Source organism: Anabas testudineus, chromosome 4 (assembly GCF_900324465.2).
Source record: "Anabas testudineus chromosome 4, fAnaTes1.2, whole genome shotgun sequence".
In the NCBI taxonomy this organism is placed as follows: Eukaryota; Metazoa; Chordata; class Actinopteri; order Anabantiformes; family Anabantidae; genus Anabas; species Anabas testudineus.
The window spans coordinates 15,682,728-15,707,106 of record NC_046613.1 but is presented as its reverse complement, the minus strand read 5'-3'; the positions used below and the strand labels follow the sequence as shown (position 1 = coordinate 15,707,106).

Below are 24,379 nucleotides of genomic sequence, written 5' to 3'. Positions count from 1 at the left end.
GCACCGGCACCTTGCAATCAACCCCAGTGATCAGCTCCAACCCCCCAACAACCACTACCCCATATCTTTCTCTATCTCCATTTGACCTACAGTCCCTAAGCCTAATTTTACGCCCTTATACCCCTCAGCACACACACATTCCATTTTTCTTTTTCCCTCCTCTTGCTGTCAACTACACTCCATTTCAGCTGAGACCTTGTTGTTTAAATTCACCTTGTTCTCAACCTCTGTGAACCCTTCATGTTTTCCATCAGACCTGAAACCATCATAGGGTCTCCCAGATCTCATAAAGAGACACCCTTGCACCCTTGCATTTCCATTTATTTAGCTGCCAACCAAACCTGAGGTCACAGGAGTGAACAGCCGCCTGCCCAATGTGTCATCTAGTGTGTATTTATCTGCCTTGTACTCATCGGATTAATGTGTCAAAGAACCCAAGGCAAATAAATGGCTCATAATAATGTGGCAGCTGGACACTCTAGTGATAAAGACAGTAAACTGTAGTCAAAACAATACTGATTAAATCTCCAACAATCTGTGTCCACAACAGACGTGTCCAGATGAAATGTCCTTCAGCACGACTTTAAGTCCTTACTACTCATTCATTGAAATGCACTCTGCATAGTCGCTGCATAAAATGTAAATGTAACTCAGCAGTAATAATGTGATACATTATTGATCGCCTGGGGAAATCCCAGCAACCTCATCATCATCTTCCAGGAAGGTAAGTCGGTATAATAAGCTACAAATATAACGCTGTTTGGTAGAAGTTGCATAAATTCCTTGGTTTACTATGGATCAGTCTGGCAGCCGACTTTGCACCTGAACCCTGCATACCATGTTGAAGTAGTTTTCTTCAACCTCTAGATTAATCCTCCATTGCAAACACTGAATAATCCTGGACTGACATACAACATTTGCATACAACTCTCACCTTGACATTGGGTTTCCTTCAGTGCTGGTTCAAAACCAGCCGCACAGGTGCAGGCTCCTACAGGGACCATCCACTCCCCATCTCCGTTGCAATAAAGCTTGAGTGGCACAGAAACCTCCAGGGCATTGGGGACACAAGTCCCTGGTGCAATGACCAGGGATGTGGCCTCAGCCCCAGTTGCTGTCTCTGGGAAAACAGCAAAGTTGGCAATTGTGGTGGAGCACTTCTTATAAAACACTCTCACTGAGATGAGTGACATGCAGGCGCCAAGGTCCTGGAAGGCCAAGTAGAACCCAGCTTTTGACAGTGGCCCAAAACTTCTGACTTTTGTGTTTACTCGTCCAGACTCAAGCATGGAGAAGCTCTCATCTGGGGCAATAGTGTCCACCTTCACATAAGGGTTCTCCATCCAGAAAGGGCTGGTGGCTGTGGCGGAGTCTGAGTCAGACTCGTAGTAGAAGAGGTTGAATGTCTCTTTGCAGGAACCTGGTATGTTGGGAATGCTGTTGCAATCACGCACTGTGAATTTCATCTCTACGTATACACGCAGCACATCCTTGCGTGGGATGAAGTCACTGCGTAGCCAGTTGTTCTGGTTGAGCTCACGCACATTGCAGACTTGGTATGTTCTGATGGGGTTCATGGCGTCATCATAACCACTCACCTCTTCCCACTATGGCAAAGAGAGTAAAAGAGAAAAATAAACACATTAAAAAACTGTAGATGTTTGATTTCTAAAACATACATTCATCCATCTCAGTACACCTTGGTGCTTGAATAACTGCATTTAGCAATGCTACATAATAAGGAAAGAATAATAGTAACAGAACAGAGGTTAGGACCTGGAGAGAAAGAAGCAAAGAGATTTTTTCTGGGTATTTTCAATCACATTCCCTTGGCTTTGCCATGTTATGCTTTTCATCTCTGGTTAGTGTAGCGAAAAGCCAGGGACGAAGTCTGCAAATTCATCACAATTACAGCAACCTGTCACCTCCCCACCACAGCATGTTTACCTCATATCTGTTTGGAAGTAGCAGCCACATGGCTTCACAACCAATTACGCTTCAATTACAGAGCAATGATGGCAATGTCCTCTAATAAAGACTAGGGAAAGGCACCAGTTAACCTTCATGCTTTTCTGTTTTTACACTCCTCTACATCTTTCAATGCTACTACAGGACCCAGGGGGTGAATTACTCCGGATAAAATGGGATTAAATTTTCTAAACTTTGATTACCAGCTTCATTAAATGAGCGAAAGCAAACTAGACTGTAAAAGCTTTGCTGCGAGACACTGTAATCTAATGCATTTTTCAATCTCGAATGAGGACACCACGATTAAATCATTTCACTTCAAATAGCGATTCCTGTGTGTATAATATAACTGCATGTGTGTGCTGAGGGATCTGCTCCCCTTTCCTATTAGGCATACAGAGTGCATTTATTTTTTTAACAAAGCCAAGGCCTAGCAAGTGCATTTGCATAGCAACTTTCATATACAAAGGCAAGCGATAATGTTTTACATACGTTTTTTTAAATTAAAGCATTTAAAAGACAACAAAGAGGAACACAAAACACTAGATGAAGGACTAAACATGGTCTAGTATTACCTAAAACGCTAAGAGGAACACATTTAAATTGTATACTTCGCTCGCCTAAAATGGCAGTTGTTGGACTTGATATATCTAATCTTTGAGAATGCATGAGTGACCTTGTAAATACATATGTGTGCTTTTTCACATCATTTAGCCTCCATGCCAATTAAAGGACTAAATGTTTGACTGTGATATGCCAGTACACATCTATAACAAAATGACTATGGTTGCACTCGTGGAACAGAAGTTTGCTTAAGAACATTCGACTCTCAAAACTCTAGCAGAAAGGCACCAATTTGTTCTCTAGAGCTCGTTGTTTCCATCTGAGCATCTTAATTAAGGCTGTGATATGGATGTGGTGGAGACAAGGCTATTCATCCAAGACCCTGGAGGCCATGAGGGAAGGCAGAGAGAGAATGGGCGTAGCTCAGCTGTGGCATTAAAGCGATGGCCCGACGAGAACGAGAGAGAAGGAGAAAGCAACCAGAGGAAATCGATAATCACCATCCAGGTCAATGGGATGGCTAAAAGCATGAAGTGTCAATGGGTATTTAGTTCAGTGTAATAAATCACCTACTGTGAAATAGCAATAAAACCAAGTGCTTATGTGTGTGTATAAGATAGCATGTTTGTCTGAATGTGCTTGTTTGGGACTGTCTACCTTACTGTGTACTTGTTCTGTGTGTTTGTTTGAGTGCATGCATGTGCTATTTGTGTGTATCTGTGCATGTGTGTGTGATTAGAGAGAGGTCATCCCCGGGATCAGCAATGGTCAAAGACTCCAAGTCTTCTCCAAGCCTGGATGAATTAAGTAGGTCACGTAAAAAAGGTTCATTTTCTTGGTACCGATCCCCAACAAGGTGAATTGTTTTGGAAGATTTGAAATCCACTCCATTTTCTCTTTTGTCTTTATCAATCAGAGCTTTAAATTGTACAATGAACAATGGCCTGCTCGAAGGTAAAAACTGCAGCTGGAAAATGCATTTTACAATACTTTGGCAAGACTTGGGAAATGAATAGACAATGGAGCAACAGCTTGTGCTGCAGGAGTTATGTAAGATGTTTTTATAAACCTTTTTCATTTTTCAAACTTAGGTGAATTCAAAGTGAACAATTATGGTTATCAACCTTGATAGCAACTGAACTAGTAATATTAGCTTCAGGCATCAGATGAAGTTCTGCAGCTCGGTGCTGGCAGTTAGTAAGCTTTTATTTTTCCGTTTGTTGTTAGTATGAATAAGCTCTCCAATGTTAATTCTAACTTGTTCATAACATGTCATAGCAAGCTGGAGGTCTGTAAAGCAGACAAAAATACACCAACCATGTTTATCTTCACGAGCTACCTGACATGATATATAGTTATCAGTATGGATATGGAAACTCTGTGGGTGTCATTTCAGATTTGATAAAGGTAAAGTGAAATTCCCCATTAATATCTGTTTTGTAAGACAAATGACAGAAAGCATATATACAATACAGAGAGTTGTAGTGAAACTCAGAAATCAAAGCGACAACATTAATGTGGTGTAAGACCCTGTAGGTGTCAACGTGTACAAAGACGCATACACACACTTGAACACTAAGATGCAGAGATGCCACAGGCAGTGTAGACAGTTGCAGAGAGCGAGACACATACCAAAGTGCAGACAAAGATAATATAGTACATGTGTGCACACTTACACACACAAGCACATAGTAATGTGGGTGGTATCAACTAATAATAAGGTAAATATGCATTTACTCACACGCAATTGGCTTATGCACAGGTGTGCACCAGGTGTGGGTGCTTTATAGCACCTATGTGTGTGTTGCCTCTGGACTGACTGTGATAAATAGATACAGTCTATGTCCTATTATGTAGTTTGTTGCTTTATCTGTATGTGTTGTGCAGCACTGTGAAACAAGACAGAGATGCTGTGACTCAGACTTGGCTGGACAGCATCCCTCAGAGACTGTGTGTAGACTGATGGTCTATTTTCTATGTTCTCTTTATTTTTTTATTTCTATTTTTTTATTTTGCTATCATATGCTGTCTCCCTCTCTCTGTAACTATATTTCTCTGTGCAGGTTCTTCTTACACTCAACTCTCAAACCATTACGAAAACAGGCTTCAATGTTCCCATTCCCACAAAAGCATAAAAGTGAAGACAGAAGCAAGACAACAGAGAAGTTTGCGTTTTTGTGTAAGAGAACATGAAGAGGGAAAATACAGTAACTCAGGAAAAAGCACATTCTGGTGCAAAACAAAGCAAAACAGGCTTGGGGGAAATTCATCCCCAGTTTTCTGGTTGGTGATGTAGGATAGCTGTAGTAAAAAAGACTCTTCACTGTATGTACGCTTTAAAAGGAGCATCTGTTGTGGGTTTGGTAGGAAAAGAAACTGAGGCGTTTTTTAACTTCCTATTCCATTCTGCCTGGGACCGACAGGAGCATCAGTGCTGCATTGTAGTTTAACAACAGTGGGGCAGGGGGATGCAAAAGAAGGTTGACGGACAGGAGGAGGGAAGAAGGAAGGGGAAAGAGGCCACAACAGGCTGTGAGGGAGTTTGTTCTACTGATTGTCGCAGCTAAGGTGGCTATAGGGTGCCTGGCTTCATTAGTACTTAGGTGGAAGTAAAATAAGGGGAGAAAAATGGGGTTAATAAGATTGGGCATCTTAGGACAGCTGGGGTGGAATCTCCCGGCAAGTGTGGGATAAAAACAAAATCTGAAAATGGGGGCCCACCTTATAAAACACAAGGGCCAAGTCATTAGGCCACAAAGAGGCAAGGGGAGGAGTGCTGGCAGTCTTTGAAGTGTAGCCGAGGAGGGGTCAAGACTCCTTTTGCTCTTCTTTAGCCCATTGTGAAAACCACATGGGAAAGCAAGATGAGGCTGTCACTAGCATTTTGTGTGTGGTAGATTTGGGTGCCCGGACGTGCAACGGGTCAACTCCAAGAAATATTTTAGTGGTTAAAAGATTTCTTCATGAGGAAACTGATGCTTTTCACATGGTTTTAAGGGCACCAAGGCAAAGGGAAAGGACCATCTGTGACTGGGCGGGTCAGTGAAATTGGATTGCAGTGCATCTTCTACTGATCCCTGAAAAGTGCATCCTCTTGAATGCCAAAACAGTTCCTGTTGAATGATTTACTGATGAAGGCATATGGGACTATTCAACTTTAAAGATGTAAGCAGCAGGTACTGCACACATACACAGACAATACTGAATGTACATCTGAAACAGGTTTGGAGGGTTAGCTGCTGTCTGCATAACAGAACATTTAAATTACACACACACACACACACACACTGTCCAGTAAACTCACCCCAGTCTCAGGGTGTGCAGTCCAGGCTAATTCTGTCGTGGCCCACTTCGTATCCATCAGTGTCTCTGTAAACAGAATCAGAAAGAAAACAACCAGGTCAGACAAAGAGGAACAAGGAGACACAGGATATCAATATAACTCTAAAATGTTTTACAATGTCATAAAACTGTCCAAGAACAGATAAGAGGCTTTGACTAAAACTGTTGGTCACGGGATTAGAACAATATTAGACAAAACTCGCTGTGCGTGTGAGTGCACAGTACGAGCATTTCTGCGTGACAGGATGACAAGGAGGCAGTGGCAGAGATCTAGCTGGGCGATCTGTGAGGTATTGTGTGACATTTTATTGCAGCTCCTCATCTTGCTAATTAGTCTCAATTAGACGTTTGCAGTGGAAAGACAGTCTCACCGAGAAACAATCGCCACTTTCCACATGGCACTGAGACACAGACACACACTTGATAACAGACACACACACACACAAACAGTGTAGAAGTTGTAAAACTCTACAAGATATACAACCCATCAGAAGGCTTGAATGGAGAGGGAGGTAATAAAGTTAGCTGTTACATATCAATTGTCAATACAAGTCACACTCTCTTCAAGTTTACATTACTTTTACGCCCATCTCTCAACACACTGCACATTCTCAGTAAACAAAACCGCACAAAATGTTGGACAGAATTTTCTCCTGCAAATCCGTCTCTAATCTCCACTTTCCACTCTCTTCTTTCTCACTGGCAAAGGTGCTGGCTTTGTCAGAGTCACGAAGAAAGACTACAAATGTGAAGTCTTTTACTGTCTGACGTTCAAGGCATGGTATGCAGCCACCGTTATTATCTTAACCACTGCGCTGTTCTACAAGATAATAAAAAAAGATGAAACGGCACAACCAGAATGTGTGCTTGCAACGTCTCAGTTCATGGAAGGAAGCGTGAGATGTTCACCTCCTCAAGGAGTAACTAGGGGTTGAACCTGAAGAAGTCCCTAAACACACTTCACCATCATCTCTCTGTTTTTCTATGTCACTATCTCCCTTTTCCCTGGTAAGAAACAGGAAACAAGACTTGGGATCAAGAATAACCCCAGGACTTCTCCATCCCTGCTGCCCCCAATGCTGCATTCAGTAGTAGGTAGGTAAACACGAACACCCTCAAACCCCTTGTGAACTATATGTAGCTCTGTATGGAAGGCATGCTCACACAGGCGGGGATTCTCAGTCAGTTCCACCCCCACGAGATTTGAGTGGCAGTGTCTCTGACATGTGTATGCACCTATTAAGCCATTGTAAAAATATGAAGCCCCAGCCAAAGGGAGTGCTATCTTTCCCCTGCAAAAAAAACATACATCAGATTTCAAATGTAGTTTTGGCAAAATGGTTTGGCAGCTGCACTATGACTGTCTCTGTCTGAGTGGCTGTGGGGGCTGAAGTGAATATCATGTACTCACAGCAGCACAGGGTCAAATTGCAACCTTTGTCACAACTGATCTGATAGTCATAGTGATGGTGATAAGTTTGATAGTTAAAATATTACAAATATTATAGCTTATAGAGCCATATTTGTCACTTGTGCAAACAAGCGACTACTAGTGTTTTTAATCTTATAAAACTGTGTCAGCACGCTGTTGCAGGACTTCCTCTGACTCATACCATGGCAGTGTGTGATTTGGAATCTCTTACCGACAGCTTACGCAGGTAGCTAAGCTGTTGCGGTGGAAATGATACACCTCTGCTGCCTGGTAGTTCTTATTATGACTCGGCCCCGTGTATAATGCATTGCCTTGTCATTAGTTGACCTTGCTTTAAAATGACTGCACAGTGAAATAAAATACACATAGGGAGAGTCATAGAGGGGGGAGGAAGGGGGAGGGACAGGGATGAGAGAGAACCAGAGAGTAGAAACGGAGATATGCAAAACACACACACACACCTGTGCAGTGGTTTGAACAGTGGGTCATTCTGGAGTGCACATGCAGCAGTAACCCGTCCCTTCTCAATGCATCTGCATTGTTTAACCTCACCAGGCCAGTGTGTGTTTGAATGTGTGTATGCATGTGTGTGTGGGGGAGTAATTGTGAGTGTGTGTATCTGGTGCAAAGCCCTGCATTGTGCCCAGAGTGGAGGACCAATCCTGAGTCAATGGGCCAGAGCAAAAGCGCTGAATGACCCTGACCAAACCCAGCCGCTCCCACACTGTCCATGTGTGTGCACATGAGCGCGTTTGTGCACGTGGGTGGCTGTTATGCCCATCTGTCCCTGCACACAATGTTTCTATCTGTGAATAATACACCAAGCAATAGAAGCACACTGCAATATTCATCACTGTACAGCAAATCCGCACACCTGCACCGTCACAGAAAACACACACACACACACACACACACACACACACACACACGGTGACACACACAATAAAGCAAACATAACAAACCAGAAAATAAAGTGCTATATGCCCACACACAAAGCATCTGTTTTTGTGTGACAAACCCAACAGACTCGTGCTATATTGATGATAAAGGATGAGAGGCAGACTGAGTAAGGCCGATTAAAGAGAGAAAGGTATTTTTTTAAAGCAAACAACCTCTGAAAGCTACTAAGACCATGCTGGCGGATTGCCTAATGGGCCTGTTTGAGAGAAAGAAAGAAAGAAAAATAGACCGAGGGAAAACCAGAAGGACAAGTTGAGGGAGAAGCAGCCACTACGTGGCTATAAGACCCTCCCCTGTTCACGGAAAAGTGTTCTCGTTTGGCTTTGGAGTTCAGCTTTAAACGTTTCACTTTACTTTTTTCAAATCCTAGAAGTGTAAAATGGGAGAAGGACTGGAGGTTGGAGGGAGGGGGGGAAAAAGCAAAGAGAGTAAATCAGGCAAATGAACATGCAAATTTAGAGCCATAAAAGACACACAGAGTGAGAGTGAAGCATGCAGATATGGGAGGCAGAACTGAATCACTATACACAGATGCAAAGGCTGTTTAATCCATCCTCTTCACGCACACTCTCACTTTTTCCTTTCAGTTTCTCATCATTCCTGCGAAATAATGAATCTAATTCCTCTTCGTTCCTTTCTCTTCATTGTTCCCCTATTTATCCCTCTCTTCCATCCACCACCAAGTCATAGACGTGACCTCTTTTCGTTTTGTTTTTTCTTTCTTTTTCCCGTCTTTGTCTTTCCTCTTCGCTTTCTCGCCAGTCTCTATATGTCTGCTTCTCTTTTCACGCTGAGCCGTGATGGATGTGACGCGCGGTTTACAGGGGAATGTTTTTCAACCTCCTACTGCTCACGCAGACTATTTAATTAGCGAGTCACTGTTTGAGTAACGTGAGGATTTGCTTTAGTAAAGTGTTATTTATGATAGAGGTCAAAAAGCACCTGAGATTAGCATAACAAACGTGGGGAAAAAATGACAGTGACATTTGTTTTCTCTGCGTGTTCTGATTGTGTGAGAAAAATTGCACAACAGGCTCGGAGAGATCATACGCACGCAAATAAAAAAATACACACACACACACACACACGCACGTACACACACACACACGCACGTACACACACAAAGCCAACCCCTGCACTTTAATCCCGTAATGACAGGGCAGGCCTAATAACAGAGGAGGGCACTGAAGCATTCGTACTTATGGCCGCATCCAAAACACGCACACACACGTACACACGCATAACACACACGCACACACACACACACAGCACCCAGAGTTACAACGCTCTTAAAATATTTCTTTGTTCAAACAAGCAGGCTTCTTAAAAGAAAGAAAAAAGAAAAGGGACCTAAGAGGAGGAGAGGGGAAGAAAGGACTATTATTGAGAGAGAGGAATGCGTAGTCGTTCCACGGGGCTAAGTCCTCAGGTCGCAGGGAGCAGACAGGTAAGGGATTTAGCTTGGATCTCGCCACGACTACTTTGAGCTGTTTAGCATGCTCGCCTTTGTTAGCGTGACCCCGTGAGATGACAGCTGACAGGTAAATGAACCAAACCCTGAGGGGGGGTGAAGGCCTGTAGATATGTCTCGACAACTTTTGGAGTTATGAGCGGACGAGGGTGTTTGAAATGTTCACCAGAGCTTTTTTTTTTGTCTATGTTATATCCTCCTGTTGATTTCCTGCTTATAAGCTGTAAGCAAAACAAAAATGGCTCCTTTTCATGCGTGAAACATGATGACAGCGGGATTTTGTTGTCAGCCAGAAACAGTACAGAAAAAGAAAAACACAAACCCCCTTAATGACCCCTTCCTTGAAAATCCTTCCCTTCAGCCTTTTCCACCAGTTAATTATCTTCTCCCCACCTCTTCTCTGAGTTGCTTTTGTTGTGTTCCTCTGCAGTCAAACAGACCCAGCACATGGCAACCTGGCATGGGGGCAGCCACTCCATTAAAATACTATGGCGTCTAGTTGCCAAACACTTGAGCCTCTGTTTAGCCACGGAAACAGTGAAATGTGTCAACACTAAGTGCGAGGACCCCACGCTCAAGTTATTAGCGCTATTAGCCTGATTGCTTTGTGCGCTATCTTTGTTGGCTCTTGCTTTTGTCATCCGATGTGAAGCCGTGGCGGAGAAAGAGGAAGAGAGACAGAAAAAAAAAAGGGGAGAGCAAGGAGGAGAAATGCTTTTCAAATTCAAATCGTCTGAGCAGCCTTTTTGCCTTTGTGCGGGGCCAGAGTGCGATGATTAGGAGAAGTCCCCTTCCATTTTATGGCAAGACCTCCCCTTCAGCATCCACACACACACACACACACACACAGACTCACTGTCACGGTAATTGGTTGCTGCAACATGGACGAGCCAAAGAGGTGATTCCTCTGTGGAATTCCTGAAGAGGCTTGCCTCCCACGACAAACCCCCCCCCCTCTCCATCAGCACACACACACACACATCCTACTACCACTCGCTGTCAGTCATCTCACAATGGCTGTCACACAAGAGATTTGTCTTGTGTGTGTGCTAACAGGGTTATACAGTCGGAGCCTATAGCAAATAAGCTCTCTTTCTACCTTTCTGTGTCTCTTCTCCTCTCCCTTTGTCTCTTCCCTTCATCTCCGCACTCTTTCCCTCTCACTCAGTCTATCTTCTGTATCATCTCTCCCTATGGAGACGTCTAATGAACGCAGCTCTTTGCCCTCTGCATTTGTCACTAGGCCCCTGCTCTCAATTATTTTTCTCCTCTCAAAAGATAACTTGGGGATGAAGAATGCTACTTGGGTCGTAGCGGAGTGCCGTTTCTATTTTTTTTTTTTTTTTTGACTGTTTGAATGCTTGGCTCATTGTGTCTCTGTCTTGTTCTCTAACAACACGATGCTGTGTGATAAATAAACAAAAACATACAGCAATGTGCTTTTCTATGTTGCACAGAGAGGAATAAAGCAAAGCAGCTGAGAGGGAGAAAAAAAAAGGAAAAGCTTTCATCACAGTAAGGAGGACACTGTAAGTTAGTGTAGCTGCTTTTTGTAAGATCAGTATTTGTGTAATTGTGGGTGGCAACCGAGGAAGGTACTGGCATTTTCAAGGGCTCACGAAGTCTAGTCTAGTTCCTGTGCTGCAGATGGAATGGGCCTCTTTGTCTTTTCCTCCCTCCCTCCTGTCTTTCTCCTTCTCACTCACTCACTCCACTGTCTTTCTCTCATCTCTCTCTCTCTCTCTCTCTACCCCTCCCTATCCCCTTCTCTCACTAACTCTCCTAATTACAAAGCACAGAGGATCTGACGAACAGGTAGCCCTAAGGGCAGCTGTCTTCAAAACCAGGTGCACCTCTTTGTGCATGTGTGTAAATACATGTGTGCTTGAATGAGTGCACATTCAGCCGCCTTCAGAATAGAATACGCTGTCATATGAAGAAAAGCGACGCTTGTGTTGTCGTCTTCTAAAGTGGGCTTGTTATCGAACAAACATAAATGTAAAGGTAAAACAGTGAACGCTCCTAAATTACAGTTTCCACAAAACCACGTTCTCTCTCTTCTTCCTTCAACATCCTAGTTAACCACCCAACCCTTCACCCTGCACCCTCCACCCTTAGATCCAGCCTTCACAGCTGTTTGCATTGACCTATGAGTACCTTGAATGGCTCTGTGTTCAGTTGTTTTCTATTACAACCTCTTCATCAACAGTACTAACAACAAATGAACACATGATAGCTATTAATTTATAAAAGATTTTATTACACACTTGCACCCTCTGACACAGGGACTTTAGGGGGATTTCAAAATTCAATTCTTTACTTGTACATTTTTACCAATGATGTTTTCAGTTGAATATTCGAGCTAAATATATCTTTGACTACGCAGCCTTTAAATTACTGTAACGCTCGTCATATTGTGAGAGCTGAACCCAACAGTTTGCTCTTAAAGGGGGGGGGGTGTAAAAGCTTTTGTTCACTACACATGACATTTATATTTATGTCTCTCTCTGGCCCTCAACTGAACATGCACATAGTTATCTTCACGTGTGTTTACTGGTTCCTTCAGACTGTTGATGCTGACTAATGTGACTTAATAACAGAGTCCTGAGCCTTTGTCTGAAAAGACTGAACCACTTTTTTTTCTTCTTACAGTCAAGCCTCTCTGTATGACGTGAACTTTACTGGGTTTCATTCCCACTGAAATATTTCTTTCAAAGAGTCATCCCAGCCCATGCTGATTTACGACACTGAAAAAGTTTGGCCTTGACATATGAAACCTAATTAGTGCTGCTGGTGCTTTAACTCACCTCTCATTGGAAACTAAGCATGGGGCCATGTGTTAAATGCTGAAATCATCAGAATCAGAAATATACGCCTACATTTCAGGGAAATGAGGGAACCGTCACTAAAATAATCATTTTCTGTTTTGGAAAAAAATAAAAGTCAAAGTAAAAAGTAATAAACTATCAAGTGTTGCTTTCACTGTAGCAGTGATTTAGATATATCTCAATTTGGATAGGCGCGTTCCTCATTTGCAAATGATTATGTTAAGGCCACCAGGTCTGACTGTGTTTAACCACCATCAGGAAATGAGCACAGAACTCCACTTCTGTAGGGGCATGAGATGTTTACATCACCTCACATGGAAAATATTGTCTCGACATTTACCATAAATTAAGTCATTTTTCACTTACACCCCTTCCTGTAAATTCTCCACACCATTCTCTCTGTGTTTTACAACATTTCATAATTCAGTCTCGGCTTTGATCTTTTTTTTTTTTTTTGCCAATAAAATTCAATATCAAACACTGACAGTAAATGGTGTTTAAGTGTTTTCCTCTAGTCATGAATTAAATTGCTAAAGCTAAGCATGGGGGTGACTTGTGCTGTGTGCGCATCTGAGTGAGACGCCTAGATGCCACCATCTGATTTCCTGCCGAATGACTCAGCCAACTGTGACTGAAAAATGCAAACAGGCAAGGAAGGGGCAGGTTTGCCCTCACCCTGAGGATCTACATATGAAAATATAGATCTTCTTGTCAAGTTTTGTGCATATCTGTGCATTTGTCTGTGTTTGTATTTGTAGGCATTAGAAAGCAGTGACAGTGTGGGTATGTGTCAGTACAGCTGTTGATTTCATCTGTTTTACCTCACACCCGCCCCCAGCAGCCATACCTGGAATGCGATTCATTTTTAACACACAATAAAGTGTAACTGCAACATCAGCATGCTCTGACTGACATACTAATGGGCAGATGAAAGGCAGTGAAATGCAGCGCACACATGAACATATGTAAATGCACATTTTAAACATCTATAAAAATGACTTCTTTGACAGTACAAAAAGAACAAGCAGATAACATGCCCCATAACATCAACAAAACTCCTCGGGCCCTATTTTCCTGCAAGTGCAGTTCAAACGCTCATGCACACAGCCCTTTTGCAGTTTTCCTCAGCAGTAGTTGTTTTGGCTGTGCCCACTTTTGCGGTCTTTATACTTGGGGGGATGGAAGGTGTGGCTTGTTTATGCAGATTAGGTGATGCAGTGCAGTTTGGGTGCTCATTGTGGACTAAAATAGCATTTGCAATGAACCTACTCAGACCCCTTGTCACATCCAGAATGTCTTAGCCCAGAAAATTTGGACTTGCATTTGGACTCTGCCTGGTTTCAGGAAAATGAGTCCCTTGTATTTTATTTAGTGGCAGTTTTTTACCAAAGCATTCCCTTGTATGAGGGGCTTCAAAGTCTTACTCAAGGGCACTCGGTAGATATAAGAGAAAATGCCGACAGTACAGTTCTGTGGCCAGTGAGGAATAAATAAAACAAAAGCTATAGAAGAAAAGGAATAATTTAAAGAAACATTGAATAATTATTTAGCAGCCATGTCAGCTGTGTTAAAGAAATATTCTCTCTGAATTCCCTCAAATATCCATAATTTTAATGTAACCAGTGATCAGCAGCCACTCAACCAACAAAATAAAAAAAATGATTTCACGTCTTTTTAAAACATATAGACGTCTCTCTCGATCCATCCACCTCATACACAGAGTACTTTGGCATTTATTTCAAGCCTCTCGCTGATGCTCAACAATTATCTCTTTATATGTTCATCTACAAAAAGAGAGATATAAAAGGAGGGCGGTGGAGTAATTCACTCAATGAGATAAAACAGTTCCAACATCCTTTGATTCACTGCTTTGTCTGGCCAAACCTGCTCTCAAAACCAAACCAACTCATGACAGACATGGCTAATGAACAAATGGTTTTCTATAGCTCGATATTTTGAAAAGAATCATCTGATATAGTGCACAAACAAATACATTTTGAAAAATAAAGCACCTCTAAGTTTACCAGATATGAGGCGGTTACATTCATCCAAGTTAATTCTTAGTCAGCAGTCTTATTTAAATGTTTGATTCAGAAAAAAATGATATATTGAATCAATGTGTTGTCTATGTTTCTTTTTTCATTCAGCATTGTAGAATCATGTTGTGTGTGTCTGTCTGTGAGCAGAAATTCACCAGGCGTCTTCCTATCTGAGGGATTGTGGGCATTAGTGGCGCAGGCTAACACTGACAGGTGAAAATCAGGATTTGCTAACGTCGTAAAGTTATATGTAGAATATATATATATCTGTCATTGGGTGTTTTGGCAGATATACGTCTATCAATCCTTATACTGTTTACTGTCACCATTCCCCCCAGTTGCACCAAGGTCAGAGCATGTCCACTGACATTGTAAAAAATCCTTGAGAAAAGAAAAAGAGAGCTTGTACATCACTTCCAGAGAGTGAGCACCAAGTCAAATTGTCTGATTGCAGTACAATTAAAACGTTGGTACATCCGTGGGAGATACAAAAGGCTCTTAACGACAAATGAACCATATGAAAACAACAACAGAATGTGCACCAACAGTTTCCTGCATTTTCAGTCTTACTTCACATCCACAGCACAAAGGAAATAACCGGTGAATATGGGCTTATTTGTCAAGATAAGTGAAGGCGAGGCAAATAGAGAGAGGAAGAAAAACAGAGGGAGAGAAATTCCCAGCTTTGGGTGTGGCTGCCACTGATATAAAAAAGTCATTCGGAGCGCACTCATTTATACTAGCGCCACTTCTTGGTCTCCACCGATTTCAGTGAAAGTGGGAAAAAGAAAGAAAAAGACAAGAAGGGAGAAGAGTTCGAGTCGAGCAAAAACAGGAGGGAGGGAAACGGGGAGCAAGAGACGGGAGAGCAAAAGAAAAGATGATATATTCAAAGTAGAGACAAAGAGAGAGGGAGGGTGCAAAGTGAAGAGAAAGAGATGGGAATGAAAGGCAAGGAGGGGGCAGTAAGGTAACAAAGAGGGGAACAGGAGGGAGGAGAGAACACAGAGGAGAGAAAAGCAGCGAGGGGAGAGCGTGGAGAGTTGCTACACTCTTGTATTCACCAAAGCCCCTGCACTTCTTTCACTGCCATTGCGTTTTTGGCATGCTGGCACGCAGCAGCCTTCGGAGACGAGGTCTATCTGTATGTGAATGGGTGTGTGTAGACGTCTACGTATGTGGGGTGTATGTTTGTGCGTTTGACTCAAGTGTTTAACATAAAGCCTGATGGGAACTGGTTTTGATCACTGCCTCACTGCAGGCCAAGGTGCAACTGTCAACTTTACTGCTGTCCTTTCCTTCTCTCTGGTCCTTTATCCATCCTCTGCTCTCCTCCTTTTCTATCTATCTGGCCTTCCTCTGCCCGTGTGCCAACCAGGGCATCCATTCATAACAGGTCGATACCCCTGCCAACAGACTGAAGATAGCAGCACAGTTTACTGGACCTAACATATGAAAATGTGATAGCAGCAACTGTCCTTCGGGAGCTATGTGTGAATTTCAATGGAAACATTTCACTGGTGCCAAGAGTGGTGTTTGTGTGTGCATGGACACATTCGCCCGTTTGAATGAATGAGTATTTGCTGGTATAGGTGGAAGCTAGTGATTATCTGAGTGTCTCAGAGGCACTAGAAGCATAAACATGCATATCTTCACACACACACACACACACACACACTTTAGTTCAGTAGGAGGTGGGCTATTGTGCTGCCTGTGCAGCCGCGTTGTGTGTGAGCAGTTACCTCACAGCGCTAATAGCAGGTTTTAGACAATTTTGTGTGTCAGCAATAGCTGACTCAACAAACAGAACTCGGTCACATGGGAACACAAACCCATACTGTACACTTACATAATGCTAATGCATACACATTATGCACAATGCATTATTTAAACAATAATAGCACCAACACACAGACAAATAGAAAATGAGACGTTATTTAGATTGGTACACACACACACACACACACACACAAATCCTGTTTGTTCACTGGGGATGTAGCCTGGAAAGAGCTAGAACCGGGCATTGAATAAAAGCTATGGCTTTTTGAATGGCTGAGCACCAAAAGAAAAGGGCTTAGCACCCAGCTTTGCTATTCTATTTCAATAGCCACTGAGTCTCGCTCACAAACACATGCTTTCTCTCTCTCTGACACTCTCTCCCTCCACCATTGTTTCTCTTAACACAGTCTCTCCTAATACAGTCATCTGCCAACATATCAGATCACCTTACAATGCACTTTCAATACAGCATGTAATGATCGTGTTGAATCTAATTAAAGATGGGTACTTCCTGTTACACCCGGAACAGCTGCCTGTATGTCTGCAGTGAGGGGCAAAGCCCCAATGCGGTCCACATTTTCCACATGCCAGTGGCTTCCGATTACTTTAAAACAGTTTTAAAAAATACCACGGTGGTAGAGACCAAAAGTCTTTGAGGTTTGCTTGTTTCTTTTCGGCTTCTCCTCGGAAACTTGCACAGACGGGATAAACAAAAAGCAGAACCAAAATAGGAGCTTAGGACTTCCCTATAAACCTAGACTCCAGCTAGCCATGTCAAACACACTTTTTTTGGCTCATCAGGCAACCAGTGATGATTTATGAAGATGTTGCAGGGTAATTATCAAGTCAATTATCACTGGCAGTCATGTTAATTTCCCAGGTATGCCCTCGTTTACCTATGAGAAAGAAAAAAGAAGGGTGGGAAAAAAAGAAAGGAAGGAAAAATTGGCAGCTGGGGAATTTTACTAGATGAGTAATTATACTTTACCCACCCCCCCACCACACATACACATCATCACACCCCCACTCCCCTGTCCTCTCCTTTCTAAAGGAAGGATAAGGAGGACCAGGTGATGTGCAAACCCTGCGGGCAGTCTGGTGCTTCTCACATGGTCTTGTTAAGTACGCAGATGGCTTGTTACAGTTTACCTGCTTGTCCCGCCATTAGCCATTCAGGTCAAAGACAGTCAGAACAAAGGGGAGGTTAGGGCAGTTAAAGTCAGGAATGTAACCCGCCAGGTAAGGGCTCTGTGAGCCTGTGTGAATGAGACACTGTCACACACCCTTCCTGTCACAGACACACAAATCCATACACACGGAGATCACATAAAAGCGCACATATCTCTTTCTCTGTACCTTTACAACAAAAAAGTTTGGGGAGTGGCACATGTAAAACAATTAAAATCAGGTAGCTGGAGACATTGCAAATACCAACAGCAACAGGAACAAAGGTCTGCAACAGATCTGGCATTTACACACCAGATGCTGTTTATATTAAACAAACTGGGCAGGTCATCTTGTTTTGTCCTTTCTCTTCCCCTTACAAATCCTTCCTTCCATTTCTGTTTCTCCTTTGTCTCTACCATTATGACACTTTCTTTTATATAGTTACCACTCCCATTTCGCTCTAACTTCTTCTGCTCCCTAGGTGTGTGTTTCCTGGCCATAACTAACCAGCTTTGGAGCTTTTGTGTGAAGTAGTTCAAATTTCCATGCTGAAAAACCTTGGCAGCTACGTTGCTCTCTTGCATGAGATAGCTGGATACAACTTAATTTCTGTCTGCCTTTTTTTTCATTCTTTGCACTATGAACCATGGTTAATGGTCTATGATGACAAACAGCTGTGGACTGATTACTGAAAATGCTTTATATATTTATCTAGGGGGACCAAGCTTTTATTTCATTTCTGAAGTGGGTGGTAGCAGATAAATGTGTTTATTTGTTATTTGGAGTCATTAACTTGGAGTAAAAGGTGCAGGGGAGCGATTATTATTTATGGCTATTTTGTTTTTCAATGCCCCATACCCACAAATGGCTGCGTGAGATTAATCCCATTGATCTGTTTTGGAGTGGAAGTGTTTTCTCACACTATCTGTGTCTCACTCTCTCTCTCTCTCCCTTCCATCGTTTCCACAGAGATTCTTGTCGGAACCGCATTCTTAATCGCCACTGAGTTAATTAATCTCACACTTGGCTGCTGTAATGGCTTGACTTGTTAGACCTCCTCTCTGCATATGGACCTTGGCTTTTAAGCAGCTAAAAGTACCAGTAATGAACCAGTGGACAGGCGCGCACAGAGCGCATCGAAAGCATCCATAAAATGCTAAAAACATAGCGGTGCCAAGTGCAATATCTGCTCCACCTAATGTACACATCACATTTACATTTTAGCCACATTACTCGTGCAAAGTGGCTACTTGTAAGTGTAACAATATGGTAGAATGAGCTTCAGTTTCTAGAGTGCAAAAAGTGCCCTATACCAACTGAATAAGAAACTGCACACATCAGCTATAATCTTCTGACAACAGATGCAACAAACTCTTTATGTGACTCTAGGGATATGATGCAATTTTAAGGAAATAAATATGAAGTGAGGAGAAGGGTAAATCATTTTCTTGCTTTTAAAGGCACCTATTGTTGTGCTGCCTCAATGTATTATTGCTATATTTATTTTAAGGCATTAGCGTAATTACAAAAAATAACTAAAATCACTGTTTTGAACACAGGCGACTTCTAACCACAAAATACACAGATTCCAGGAACCTGGCTGTGTAAATTTACAATACACTGGTAGATAAACATTATGACACAAAACAATAACTACATTTATACCACAACAATCCCTTCATTAGCTATACTGCTTTATCCTGTTAAGGGGAGCAGGGGGCTGGAGCTGATCCCAGGTGACTCAATCCCAGCCTCACTCTTAAAAAACAAATAAAATAGGTGGAAGGGGGAGGGAGGCAGAACAACACTTTCTCCTGGAAATGTGGCACTAATTGAGAATTTTCATTTCTATAGCACATTTACATTAAATAAAAAAAGCAGGAAGAATATCTTGGTAAAAGAAAATGTGAATCAAATGAGCTTTCTATCGTATCACAATAGGGGAGGTAACAGCCAGACTGCAGCCTTTAGTATGCACGCTCTACCTGTTCTCAGCCCAGCTCAGCATTATCTGGTCACTATCATGGTCAGGGACTGGTGAGGTCCCAAAACTTATTACATATTAATGTATTTAACCTATGGAGAATCCACTCGATAGATAGTCGCAGCAAAGAACCCTGGCTCTGGGCAATTAAAAGAAATTGACGGATGGACAGACAGTCATCCGGGGCTGCTAGGGTCCATATGGCAGGGGCTTTCAGAGGCCCACTTCAATTACATAAAGACCTCTGCGCATTGGCATGACACACAGAGGGCCCCAGACAGCAACACAAGAGAAAGAAGGAATAAATCATAAAGTGCTTAGTAACATACACGCACATATGCTTATACACATGCACACAAAGAGACAAACTGGCAAGGACACAGGTCTGAAAACGCAGAGGCTGTACACACACACACACACTGCACAGGTTAACATACACACAGCCAAAATGAGCTTACTCTAACACACATACACAAACGAAATCTCAACCTGTCATCGTCCTAGTAAGATGGATGTCGAAATAATCGCACATGATTACAGAACCTCTTGCATCACCAATCTAAGCTCAAGGACACTCACACACTCCAGCAGGTGCCGTGCACTCAGTACCGTTGACTGGCATGACTGGGCTCCTATTTCAACTGAAGGTGTCCTGTTGTCCTCAAAATACTTAAATACCCGCATAAATGGAATGGGGGCTCTGCATATATCAATGACTATAATATTATAATTACCTTTCTAACTCGCGTTCGCACTGTCTTTCTCTTGGGATATGTAGAAAGAATATGAGATACTTTGGCTAATGTATTATTCACCCTTCATCGATGTATAACTAAAGCTGGCAGTTTGGAAGGAGCATAGTGTCACCAGCTACCCCGACACCACCCCTACCTACACATATACACACGCACACACACACAGTAGCTCTAGTTACAAGACCACCAGCCACTCACTGATTTACTTGCTGACACAGTGGGTGTTTGCACAAATTCATATGCACATAAATATTCATGTATCTAAAACATGTATCTACAGCTTGAATGTATGTGAATATGTGTTTGTGTATGTGCATGGGGAAATAAGGAATTTATGAATTACAACTCAATGAAAGAAGTATTATAAAGGTGCCATATTATCACAACACCAAACACGGCTTATGAGCATATGTGAGTTTTCTAGTATGCTAAACATCCTAGAAATTCAAATGCAGGATCTGATGGTTTAAGAGAAAAACTAAAATAAAGAAAACAGGAAAATAAATCAAAACTTTGTTTACATAAACAGAACAAAAAGATGGTAAATACATGACAGGGTCACTGGTTAAAAAGGTCAGATTAAAAGGACAATCAATAGTTTATCCATTAACCTTTGCTTTTTGGACAACACACTCAGTTTTGAAATATTATCTGGATAATTTGACTATCAGAGAAGGGATAACAGTGTTTTGAGTTGAAGCAACTCAGTGAGTTATGAAGATCAGGGTGGAAACAGTACACAAAGATGTTTTGTCTTTTTGCCTCTTTGAATGTGCGTGCACACAGGGATGTCTATTCTCACATTGTAGGGGACACTAGAAATAAAGATGTTGTTTTGTACCCGGGTCATTCAAGAGAAGCAATGGTTAACCTTTCCATAACTCAACTAGAAGTGACCCTTAAAATAGCCTGTGGAGATTTTAGCTGGTTAAAAAATAACAATCAATGTTTATGCTTAATCTCAGCCATTAGCATGTGTGTTCAGCTGAGTTCAGTTCTGTTGTGGCCTATGGTGATAAAATCTGAAGGTAATAAACAACAAGAAGGTGCAGGTTTGTTTTTCTCCCCAACTAGAGAGTTGAAAAATGAGATGCACCAAAATAAAAGTGTTTCGAGAAAACTCATATGTGTTCCATCTACCTTCAACACACATACCCAAGGAAGACCTTTTGGTGGTCCAAGTGAGCTACAGTAGGTGGAGTTGGTAATGCTTCAACCACAGGGTGTGGATCAGCACTGACCTGATTAGTCATCGGCCCTGACCCTGAACAAGCCAAAGTGGGTAGAATACAAATGAATCCCCAGAGCTGCTGGGCAGTAAATCTGACTCAGGACCAGTGTTTATGGGATTCAAACCGCGCAACACAAGGCCACACTGGATGGCTTACTGACCCTCAACAGTGACTTCACTCAAAGGAAAGGAAAGCCTTTTGGGTGGGGTGTTTGCCTGAGTGATGGCAGTTATAGTAATTATAAGACTGGGGTTATAGGAATGATGTGAAGCTACTGGAATACTTCATTAAAAATGTGTTGTGAAGTCAACAGCATACATCTGTTGTTCGTCCGGGCTTGTGACAAGCGCTTGTTTAAAAGATGATGCACGTATCAATAAATCAAGGCAGAGTTAAATCTGTAAAGCCCTCACTGCTCTGGGAAATTGTTAATATTTCACCAACATGAAGCCTCCACTTCTGTTGCTTCAGCTTCTCTTTCATATCTTAAGGCTGTCAACGCTCAACACATCCGGGGTGCTCTATTCTTGGTTTAATGAACAGGTGAGGAATTACTTAGACAGGCAGAGATGCAAATTGATTTTTTAAGTGTTGTCTCATTATCCCATGTGGGCCACTTTATCCAGTACCACAGAAACACAAAACCAGACAACATGGGTTGTGTAGCATCAAGGTCATACGGTTGTTATAGTTCTGTGTGTGCATAGACAGAATGGGGGTTGGCAGTCTGGTGTTAGACTGTATGGATTGTCTGGAAGCAGGGCCATTAGTGATGGACTAATTAGGGAAGACCAAGTGGTCTCCAGTACCGGTCGAAACCAAGATTCATAAATAAATAAGTGCAGGGGCAGCTTGGTCACTTAATTAACAAAGCGTGAAAAACAGCATGAATCCCAAGAGACACAAACCCAATCTGCTTGCAAGGATGAGCTATCGGCATGATCCTGCCTATCACGGTGGCATTGATTGATGGCAAGTCAAATTGAATCTCTAATCATCATCACCCTTTTAGTTCCTGTACCCCTGGGAATTTACAGAGGCCAAAGTGGCATGGGGGGGGGGGGTAATGCCTTTGTAGCCCTTTCCTGACACTAGTGGAATAAACATTGCAACCCCTCCACAACCTCTATCCCCTGTTCACTTGACCATCCCCATCTGGCTGGGAGTTATCTGACCACTCTGTGTGTTCTCACTCACACTTTCATGTCTCTGTCAATTGTTTTCACACTATGTTTGGCTGAGGCATTTAAGACCCAGAAACCTTACACGACTCACACTTAGACACCCTCTGCCACCTAAAGCAACATATTGTATTACAGGCCACTGCGACACCAATGCCTGTCTTTTTATTGTCGTTCCTTCTGTGCTAATTTTTTCTTATTGTCCAAGCTGACAGGCAAGGAACAGGTTTTGTGAAAAAAAAAAAGCCGTGAGCGGTGATGATATGTTAAAAGAATAGTGCACGTCAGACCTGTCACGTAAGTGTCAGCCTTTGAACCCTTTTTTTTTTTGGTTTCCGTTTTCTGTATACAGAACATAATTTGGCCTTCATCAGATACAGGAAACAATCTGTGTCTGTGGAATGAATGGAGATGACGTGCATTTGCCTTGTATTTTAACTGCAGGCGTCCCTCTCTTCATACACAATAGGACAAAGGGTCAGCAAGTAGTAAAAAGTATCTGTGTTCCAGCTCTTTACTGTTTTTGTTGGGATTTTGGTATTGTTGGGATCAAGGGCATACAATAACAGGTAAAGACAAATAATGCTGCAAATAAGGAGCTACTGACAAGAGTCAGAGGGCAGAACGATGGACAAATAAGATGAGATGAAAGAACAAAAGACCAAAAAGACAGCTCAAGAGAAGGGGTGGAGAGATCATAGGCTAAGAGCACAGCTGGGAACAGGACAAGGCCAAAGAGACTGACAGGGAGGTGAAAAAAAGGAAGGTAAACAGTGTATAAAAGAAAGCTTTGTCTGTGGAGGATTGTGCTTAATGCCCACCTTTTTTGTGGAAAGCCTTGAAGCGTTCTGTTCTTCCTCTTTGGCAGGACAGAGCGCCAAGCTGTCTGGCTGCCACAACGCATGCCGGGACCTTTAAGTTGGTGCTACCTGATTAACGTGTGCTAAACCACGACTGCAGTTATACAATATGAGATTTCCATTTGTACAACTAATTATTTTGTTCCATCTGCCATTGACTTGCTCATTCTGGCACTGTCAGAGATAGCATTTTGAAATTGTCGCACAATGTTTCCATTGATTGGCACTGGCTTGTTTGTCAGATTCATTAAAAAACTCTAGCAGATTCCTTCCAGGCTGCATCAAAGCCTAAACCTTTCATGTGAGACTAATGTGAGCGTATGTGTGAACAAGATACTGAGACTCGGGGTAAAAGATTGTGCTAGGTACAGGTGGAAAGCACTAGATCTCATTTCCCAGTCACAAATCTGTGTCTAGGAGGAAGCTGCATGGTGTGTAAGAGGAGACTTGGATGATAGATTAGTGGCAAATGTCCAAGTGAGGAGATCACAGTTTCTGTGCTCAGATGGATCTCACAGTCTCAGAACCTACAGCTGCTCAGGTCTTCACACTTCCTCTTCTTCCCCTGCCTCCTACCTGTCCTCCTCCACCCTTTCTCCCCTAACCTCAGCTTAGTTGACCTTGGCTCCTTGCAACCTTTCTGCAACATCTGGCCTGCAGAGCTGTTTCACTCAACACCTTCTGAAATGAACTGTTTCGCCAGTAAACAGAACTGTGTTTGAAAATGAGAAGCTTCTCTTCTTGCCTTCCCCTCCTTCTCACCCTGCATGTCCTCACACACACACACACACACACACACACACTGCTCCAGGTAGAG

General features: G+C 42.5%; 1 protein-coding gene across 6 annotated transcripts in view; it reads right to left on the bottom strand.

Moving 5' to 3' along the window:
* Nucleotides 1–24,379, bottom strand: part of LOC113152102 (ephrin type-B receptor 3) — a 54,822-nt gene that overhangs the window by 19,885 nt on the left and 10,558 nt on the right. For all 6 annotated transcript variants that reach the window (XM_026345129.1, XM_026345126.1, XM_026345130.1 and 3 more), the window contains exons 2-3: nucleotides 5,837–5,901; nucleotides 935–1,607 (exon numbers count right to left, since the gene is read on the bottom strand). In XM_026345129.1, the coding sequence (XP_026200914.1) occupies nucleotides 935–1,607; nucleotides 5,837–5,901 (738 nt within the window). The remainder of the gene's footprint in view (nucleotides 1–934; nucleotides 1,608–5,836; nucleotides 5,902–24,379) is intronic.